Source organism: Macrotis lagotis, chromosome 2, assembly GCF_037893015.1.
Source record: "Macrotis lagotis isolate mMagLag1 chromosome 2, bilby.v1.9.chrom.fasta, whole genome shotgun sequence".
In the NCBI taxonomy this organism is placed as follows: domain Eukaryota; kingdom Metazoa; phylum Chordata; class Mammalia; order Peramelemorphia; family Peramelidae; genus Macrotis; species Macrotis lagotis.
Window position 1 is genome coordinate 32,999,289 of NC_133659.1, and position 7,995 is coordinate 33,007,283.

The 7,995-nt window shown below is 69.6% G+C and overlaps 2 protein-coding genes across 3 annotated transcripts; one reads left to right on the top strand and one right to left on the bottom strand.

Annotated features, from left to right (window-relative positions):
• The first annotated feature begins 118 nt into the window (after positions 1–118).
• DYNLT4 (dynein light chain Tctex-type 4) lies at positions 119–2,173 on the top strand. The gene is made up of 5 exons (XM_074220855.1): positions 119–246; positions 404–537; positions 1,026–1,129; positions 1,355–1,432; positions 1,532–2,173. Exons 1-5 carry the CDS (start codon positions 119–121, stop codon positions 2,135–2,137), a joined length of 1,050 nt encoding a protein of 349 aa, XP_074076956.1. The 3' UTR covers positions 2,138–2,173.
• Positions 2,165–7,307, bottom strand: PLK3 (polo like kinase 3). 2 transcript variants are annotated; one of them, XM_074221583.1, is made up of 15 exons: positions 7,099–7,307; positions 6,909–7,016; positions 6,690–6,806; positions 6,330–6,459; positions 5,188–5,275; positions 4,778–4,873; positions 4,455–4,584; positions 4,240–4,366; positions 4,041–4,147; positions 3,675–3,762; positions 3,464–3,553; positions 3,210–3,372; positions 2,974–3,103; positions 2,781–2,891; positions 2,165–2,439 (listed from the first exon to the last, which is right to left on the bottom strand). In XM_074221583.1, exons 1-15 carry the CDS (start codon positions 7,201–7,203, stop codon positions 2,248–2,250), a joined length of 1,782 nt encoding a protein of 593 aa, XP_074077684.1. In that variant the 5' UTR covers positions 7,204–7,307; the 3' UTR covers positions 2,165–2,247. The 2 variants fall into 2 exon arrangements, with proteins under 2 accessions (XP_074077684.1, XP_074077683.1); XM_074221582.1 differs by having other exon boundaries at positions 4,455–4,653; positions 7,099–7,306.
• Between the last annotated feature and the right edge of the window lie 688 nt (positions 7,308–7,995).

Genomic DNA, 7,995 nt, shown 5'->3' on the forward strand with positions numbered 1-7,995 from the left:
CCCTCTTGGACTGATTGGGCAAGGGCTTGGGCTGAATGCCTCCAGCTTGACTGTTCTAGGTGAATCAGTCTTCCTCCTCTGGGGCCCCTTGGACTCCCCTTCTCTGAAATGTGGAGCTATGACTAGCCGACCCAGTCTAATAGCTCCCAACGAAGCCCCGAAACTCCGGATGCAGGGAGCCCAGAGGGGGATGGGTAAATATTTCCTGTCCTCATTGCAGATTTCCGTCTGGCTGTCTACCTTCCGGTGGGTCTGGATTCTGAACCTTTGAGAAAGTTGCTGGCTTAACCGCTCCCTCTTTTCCTCTGCCTTCTGCCAGGACTGAGGTTTCCTAGGACCGTAGCCCCTTTCTAATCCCTCTGCCCCTTGACCTTCTGCTGTTTGTTTGACCCTGGTCTGGCAGTTGGCAGTCGAGCCCCTTAGTGGTCCTCCTCGGCCCTAGTTCTGTCTCCTCTGGGCTGTTGGCAAAGGCTTTTGTGGACCTCAAAGTTAGAGGGTCTTTCATGTGGCATTCGTCCTGGCCACCCCCTCTTCTTTGTAACCCCAGACCCTCTTAGAGCGCCTGTCTTCCCTCTAGAAGCTCCGGACTCTGGATCCTTCTCCTGCCCTCCCAGATGCCCTCCCATCCCCACCCCCACCCACCGTCTTACACACACACGGCAGAGTGTTAAGTTCTGTGTTCAAGAGGCCCCCCCCATTTTAACAGAGCCCAGTGTTTAGTGAATGCCCCCCTAGGTGATTGGGGGCCATCCGCCCGCCCCTTACAGTTCTCTTTTCTAGGAAAACGGGTAACTCTGTTCCTCGAGTTTCTAGGGTCTGCGGCTGGATTCTACAAGGTTGGGGGAGCCGGAGTCAACGCCCCCCAGCCTCAGCCAGGCACCTCCATGAACTAGCCGCAACTGGCTGCCTCGGAGGAATGGGGCATGCATGGCCATGAACCCTGAGCAAGTCCCTTTCTGGGCCTCAGTTTCCTCATCTGAAAAATGGAAAAAAGGTGGCTCCTGAGGTCTCTTGTGTTTCTTCAGGTTGCTTGAAACCCTGCAAGGGCCCCCAGACAGACTGGGTGGGATCCTGCAGGCCCGGAGGCTGCAAGCCTGCCTCGGCTCCCCAGGGAGGAGGCTTCCTTTGGGTGAGGGGCCGCTTTGGACCAAGCCCAGGACTGGCTCTGGAGAGCACCGACGGGGGCAGGGGAGGTGGCAGGAGTGGGAGGGGGGCCAGCAGCAGAGGGGTGAAGACACGTGCCCCCCCAGCTCAGCTATTCTGGGACCCTGGGGTCTCGGGCAGGATGGGGGGTGCCAGGGGAGGAGGGAGGGAAGAGGAGGGGAGGCCGCGGGCACTGAGCCCCGTCGCCTAGCAACGAGAGGCACAACACCCGCGGCTTGTGACCAGCTGGCAGGCGACCGACCTGGGCATGGCAGCAGCGGGGTCTCAGGTGCCTGGGGAGCTTCGGGGGGCCCCGGGGGGGGGCGCCGGGCGGGCAGGGAGGGCCCCGGCCCGACGCCCCAGTCTGAAGCTCGTTTCTGCCCCGCAGCAGCCGCGCCCCCCGCCCCCCGCCCTGGCCGGGAGGAGACCCGCGGAGCCCGCGGCGCCCGAGGAGGAGCGGCGGGAGGAGCGCGGGCCGCCGGGCTCCCGCCGGGGCTCCCTGCTGGCGCCGGGCCCGGCCCCGTCTCGCCGGCCTTCGCTGGCGCCCGCCCCGGGGCCCGGGCCGCGCCGCGCCTCGCTGGGCCCGGCGCTCTCCGCGCTGCCGGGCGCGCGTCCGCGGCGGGCCCCGGCCCCGGCCCCGGGGGTCTGGCTGGGCCCCGGCCCCGCGCCCGGCGCGCGCTGGGAGGCCGAGCCCGCGCGGCGCGCCCTGGAGGCCGTGCTGGGCACCGCGCTGGCCGGCGCGCGCTACTCGGCCGGGGGCGCGGGGGCGCTGGCGCGCGGGCTCTGCGAGCTGGCGCGCAGGCGCGTGCGGGAGCTGCTGCCGCCGCGCTACCGGCTGGTGTGCACCGTGGTGGTCGGGCCGCGCGCGGGCCAGGGGCTGCGGGTGGCGAGCCGCGCGCTCTGGGACCCGGCCAGCGACGGCCACGCGTCCGCCTGCGTCTGCGCGTCCGCGCTCTTCGCCGTGGCCGTGGTGCACGCGGTCTACCTCGAGTGACGGCCCGGCCGGCCAATAAAGAAGCGCGTGCCGTCCAGAAAACTCGTTCTTGTCATAAATAAGGCGGGGGGGGGGCAGGGGACGGAGGTGGTCGCGGGAGGGGCCGGGCCCTAGGCGCCCCCCCTCTGCTGCAGCAGGTGCAGCACGTAGCGCAGGCGCAGGCGCAGGTCCGGGCCGCAGCCCCGCCGCTGCAGCTGGGGCGCCGGGTAGGTGCTGGCCCTGCGGTCCCGGCTCACGAAGGTGACGAGCAGGGGCTCCCAGCCGCTCAGCACCAGCTTGGTGTGGTCCAGGTAGAAATTCACCTGCGGGGCGGGCGGCCGGGCTCAGGGCTCGGTGCGGGGGCTGGCCCGGCCTTTCTGCCCCGGCCTGGCCTTTCTGCCCCGCCCCGGCCCTCTCCACCCCGGCCCGCTCCGCCCCGCCCCGGCCCGGCCCGACCCCCTCCGCCTCGGCCCGGCCCGGCCCTCTCCACCCCGGCCCGGCCCGACCCCCTCCGCCCCGGCCCGGCCCGGCCCCCTCCGCCTCGGCCCGGCCAGGCCCTCTCCACCCCGGCCCGCTCCGCCCCGCCCCGCCCCGCCCCGCCCCGCCCCGCCCCGCCCCGGCCCGACCCCCTCCGCCCCGCCCCGGCCCGGCCCGGCCCCCTCACCTGCACCGTGCCGTCGCTGAACAGCAGCAGCAGGGCCTGGTCGGTCTTGACCCACTGGAGGAGCAGCGGCGCGGGGCCCTCGGCCTCGTCCAAGCTGGGCAGGTCGCCCCCCTGCGCGGGCGGGAGACACGCTGCTTGGGCCGCGCGGGGCCTCGGACCCCCCCCCCCCCCGCCTTCCCGCCCCCCCACTCACCTTCATGAGCTTCTGGTCCATGTAGGAGGCGAAGTACCGCAGGACCCCGAGCCGGCGCCGCAGCTGCCGAGGAGGCGCCTCGGCGGGGAAGCAGGCGTGCTCGGTGCTGCTGGGGCTGTAATGCACCGTCCTGGGGGAGGGAGGGGTGGTCGGCTGGCACTGCGGGGCCCCCGGGACGGCGGGGGCCCTTCCTACAGCCGCCCGGGGCTCGTCCGCCCAGAGGGGAGGCCACTCACCTCCTGCTGGCAGACAGGGCCATGTGGGTGCCGTCGTTGAAGAGGACGGCCACGCGCCGGCTGGACAGCTGGTAGCCGAAGCCGTACTTGTTGGAGTAGTCTATCCACTTAGTGACCCACAGCAGGTGGTCCGAGGGGGCCAGGGGTGCTGGGTTCTGCCTGTCTGGGGAGGGACCAGAGGGCCAGAGCAGGGTCAGGGGCTGCCCCGACCCCCCCCCCCCAGGCCCCCTTCCTCCTCCCTCCGGGGCAGGTACCTGGAGACATGAAGGCCAGACAGTTTCGGAGGGCACAGAGGGTAGACTCCATGACGGTGGCCGCTGTCAGACACTCCTCGGGCCCTGGCACTGGGGGGGGGAGAGGAGGTGGGCACAAAGGGAGGCTCATCATCTGGAAGGGCTCAGAGCAGTGTCCTAGCCGGCCCCAGACCAGGGCACCCCTAGAAACATCCCCTGGCCCCCAGCTCACCTTCACAGCTGCTGCCTATGGCTGCCAAAGACCTAGGGGAGCCCTCCTCAGGGGCAGTGTCTGCTAGGCTGGGGGGGGCATCAGCCTCCTGGGGAGAGAGCAGCGGAGCGTTGTAGAAGTGGGGGGGATGACTAGGAGATGTAGCACCCCCCCCCAGCGTCTCCTCACTGACCCCCGGGGCCCTGATGATGACAGTCACACCCACAGCCAGGGCCTAATGAGGCCTAGGCAATTAGCCTGAGAGGAAGCTGCACGCTGCCAGGGCCTTTCATCCTCAGGTGCTTCACCCAGCGGCTGAGGCCTGAGTCAGGTGGGGTCACCAAGGTCAGGAGGGCCTGCTCCCACAGCCCCAGCCTCCCTCCTTACCTGAGCCGGCCTGGGCTCCTTGGAGCTGCTCTGAGAACAGATGGAGGTGAGCACAAGGTCACTGACCAGGCGGGAGAGATTGTCCTGCTCCTGGGGTGTGAGCTTATCTGAGGGCACCAACCGGAATGTTACTGCTCTGCCCTGCCAGGGGCTCCTCCCTCCTCCCCCAACCCTCTGGGGCTCCCCGCTTCCCGCCTACTCTTGTTCTTCTTGCGGCTAAAGAGGCTCTTGGTCACTTTAGTGAAGAGGCTTTGGGCAGGGCTGGGGGGCGTCAGGTCAGGGACCGTGGTGCAGCTGCTGGGAGGTAGTTGAGCCGGCGTATAGCCCTGAGAAGAGAGGACCAGAAAGTGGCGCATGAGATGGGGCCCGGAGGTGCCCCCCTGCCCAACGGGTCACCCCAGGTCGGGCACAGACCTTGGTGAAGAAGTCGTGCTGAAGGATCTCCTCCAGTGAGGGCCGGTCTTGGGGCACGGGGCGGAGGATGGAGGCGAGGAGGCTTTGGGCAGCCGCGGAGAGGGAGGTGGGTAACGTGTAGCGAACCTGCCTGATGCAACGGTAGGTCTCCTTCAGGTCAGCCGTCTCAAAGGGGGGGTTCCCACATAGCAGTGTATACCTAGGAGGGGCGGCGGCAGCCATGGGCCGTGAGCTTGGTGGGCTCTTCCCCTGAGCCTTCTTCCTGCCCAGGAAAACCTGCTTTCCTCTCTCCCCAGCCCAGGGCCCCTTGGGGAGCAACTTACATGACACAGCCTAGGGACCAGATGTCAGACTCAGGGCCATGACCCTGGCGGAGCAGCACTTCAGGGGCCAGATAATTGGGGGTCCCACATATGGTCCTGAGGACAGAGGTTGGGAGGAGCTCAGGAGCCCCCTGGGCCAACCGGGCCCTCGGCCTTCCAGCTGGCCCTTCCCCCACAAGCCCAGCAGCAGTCCTTGCTCTTGGGGGGGGGGGTTGCTTGAAAAGATACAACTGCCTCCCCCCCCATTCTAGTCGGGAACAAAGGCCCAGACTGTCTCCAGGGCCCAGATAACACTCCCTTGTGCCAGGAACAATAGAGAGCCATCGGAGACAGAAGGCCGCAACTCCAGCTGGCCCTTCCCTCCCGCCCCTCTGGCTCAGGAAGGGCCCCCCAAGACCCCAGACGCCCACCTCTTCCTTTGATCCTGGGGTTCTAGCCGAGCAGCCAGCCCGAAGTCCCCAAGCTTCAGCTCCATGTTCTCCGTGATGAAAAAGTTTCCTGAAGGGCAAGACAGGGGCCAGGCTATGTCAGGGATGGGGCCCGGGGGACCCCATCTACCCCCTCCCCCTCCCAGACCCTAAAGTCCTTCCTGTCCTCTTTGGCTTTTCTGCCCCTCAGTTGGGAGGGGGGAAGGGGAAGGGGGGGACCACAAGATAAACTCTCTCCTGGATGCGGTCCTGACCCAGGCCCAGGCTCCCTCTCCGCGGCTCCCTCTCCGCGGCTCCCTCTCCGCGGGTCCCTCTCCGCGGCTCCCTCTCCGCGGGTCCCTCTCCGGGGCTCCCTCTCCGGGGCTCCCTCTCCGCGGGTCCCTCTCCGCGGCTCCCTCTCCGCGGCTCCCTCTCCGGGGCTCCCTCTCCGGGGCTCCCTCTCCGCGGGTCCCTCTCCGGGGCTCTCCCTCCGCGGCTCCCTCTCCGCGGCTCCCTCTCCGCGGCTCCCTCTCCGCGGGTCCCTCTCCGGGGCTCCCTCTCCGGGGCTCCCTCTCCGCGGCTCCCTCTCCGCGGGTCCCTCTCCGGGGCTCCCTCTCCGCGGGTCCCTCTCCGGGGCTCCCTCTCCGGGGCTCCCTCTCCGCGGGTCCCTCTCCGGGGCTCCCTCTCCGCGGGTCCCTCTCCGGGGCGCCCTCTCCGCGGCTCCCTCTCCGCGGCTCCCTCTCCGCGGGTCCCTCTCCGGGGCTCCCTCTCCGGGGCTCCCTCTCCGCGGCTCCCTCTCCGCGGGTCCCTCTCCGGGGCTCCCTCTCCGCGGGTCCCTCTCCGGGGCTCCCTCTCCGGGGCGCCCTCTCCGCGGCTCCCTCTCCGCGGCTCTCCCTCCGCGGCTCCCTCTCCGCGGCTCTCCCTCCGCGGCTCCCTCTCCGCGGCTCCCTCTCCGCGGGTCCCTCTCCGGGGCTCCCTCTCCGCGGCTCCCTCTCCGGGGCTCCCTCTCCGGGGCGCCCTCTCCGGGGCTCCCTCTCCGGGGCTCCCTCTCCGCGGGTCCCTCTCCGGGGCTCCCTCTCCGGGGCGCCCTCTCCGCGGCTCTCCCTCCGCGGCTCCCTCTCCGGAGCTCCCTCTCCGGGGCTCACCCAGCTTGAGGTCCCGGTGCAGCACCCCGCGTTGATGTAGGTACCGCAAGGCTGCGATGACCTGGCGGAGGTAGTAGCGGACCTCGGGCTCCAGGAGCGTGTGCCTTGCCTTCCAAATGTGCGCCAGTGACTGGGGGGGGGGGGGGGGGGAGGAAGCTGTCAGGACCCTTGACGGGCAGGTGCGGAAGGGGGGGGCCGGGAGCCGCAGGTCCTGGGTGGCCTTGGGGCTTCCCTCCCCCCTCTGTGGAATAGAAGCGGAGCCCCGGGAACCTCCAGGCTGGGCCGGTCTCTGTCCCCCGCCTCTCCCCATAAGGGTTTGTCAGGCCAGCGGCCCCCCGTTGGCCCCCGGGGGCCCCGAACCTTGCGGCTGCAGAGCTCCAGGAAGATGTAGATGCTGCCGGCGTCCTCGAAGTGGTGCGAGAAGCGCACGACGTGCGGGTGGCGGAGGCGGCGGTGCAGGGCGATCTCCTGGAGGATCTGGGGGAGACCGAGGGCCGCTGGGGCCACGGGCTCTTCCTCCCGCCCCGCCCCCTCCCTTCTCCGTGGGGCCACCCGGGCCACCGACTCTCTCCTCCCTACCTTCTCCCGCTGGTGGGGCTTGGACACCCGGCTCTGGGGGATGACCTTGACCGCGTAGGTGTGGCCGCTGCTGGTGTCCGTGGCCTCGTAGCAGCGGGCGAAGCCCCCCTGAAGGGGCACCGGGGCAGGTGGTCAGGGGGAGCCCCGCGCCGCCCCGCCCCCCCCCCGCGCCCCCGGCCGGCACCCCTACCTTGCCCAGGAGGCGGCCCCGGGAGTAGGTGCGGCCGCTCTGCGGGTCCCGGATGAGGCGGCCGGGGTCGGGGGGCGGCTCTCGGGGGGTCCCCGGGGGCTCCATGGCCGCGGGGAGATCGACTCTCTTCTCCCCGCGCTCCGCCGCCGCCGCGTTTTTATCAATGAACCCGGCCCCCGCCTCTCCCGCGAGGCCCCGCCCCGCCCCGCCCCCTGACGGCCCAGGCCCCGCCCACAAGAGGAAATGACACGTGGAGCTCCGCCCGGGGGGCGGGGCCCAGCCCGAGGCGGAGCCACGCCGGGGGCGCCGGGGCCCGTTTGTCTCGGGGAGACGTCATCTCCCCGCGCGCGGAGCGACTCCCCCAGACCCCAGCCCACGTGCCCGAAGAGCGGCGATCCACTCGTGTGGGTCGAGGCCCCTCTAGTGGGCGAAGGGGGCACGGCAGCTGCGCAGGCGCACGGACTTCCTGGGAGGCCGGCCGGGCGCCTGGCGCCATCTGGTGGCCGAAGGGCGCACCACAGTCAGGAAAGTAAATGCCACATAGTGGCCGCCCAGGGGCCGCTCCTGGGCCAGGTCCGAGGGACATCGGGGTGCGGAGTGGCTCCCCAGGCAGTCCTCCTCTGAGACAGCGCCTCCGTGTCAGAGGGGAATGAGCTTACACAGAGAGATACTGGTACCTGTATATACTTCTATACAATATGTTATACACACATATCTATTGTATATGCATCGCGCGTGCCCTTGTCTACAGGCAGCCAGAAGGCGCGGTGGACAGAGCACTGGGCTTGGGATCAGCCTCTGACACTTACTAGCTGCGTGACCCTGAGCAAGTCACTTAAACTTGACTACCTCGCACCCAGGGCCATCTCCCGTCTCCTGATTCCTATCTGGCCACTG

Coding starts and splice junctions, on each gene's coding strand:
- DYNLT4 (XM_074220855.1), top strand. CDS start 119: ATGACTAGCCGACCCAGTCTAATAGCTCCCAACGAAGCCCCGAAACTC. Junction 538..1,025: donor CTGGCCACCCCCTCTTCTTT/GTAACCCCAGAC, acceptor GTGTTTCTTCAG/GTTGCTTGAAACCCTGCAAG. Junction 1,130..1,354: donor AGGGAGGAGGCTTCCTTTGG/GTGAGGGGCCGC, acceptor CCCGTCGCCTAG/CAACGAGAGGCACAACACCC.
- PLK3 (XM_074221582.1), bottom strand. CDS start 7,203: ATGGAGCCCCCGGGGACCCCCCGAGAGCCGCCCCCCGACCCCGGCCGC. Junction 5,276..6,329: donor GCACCGGGACCTCAAGCTGG/GTGAGCCCCGGA, acceptor CTTGCCCTTCAG/GAAACTTTTTCATCACGGAG. Junction 2,440..2,780: donor TCAGCGACGGCACGGTGCAG/GTGAGGGGGCCG, acceptor CCCGCCCCGCAG/GTGAATTTCTACCTGGACCA.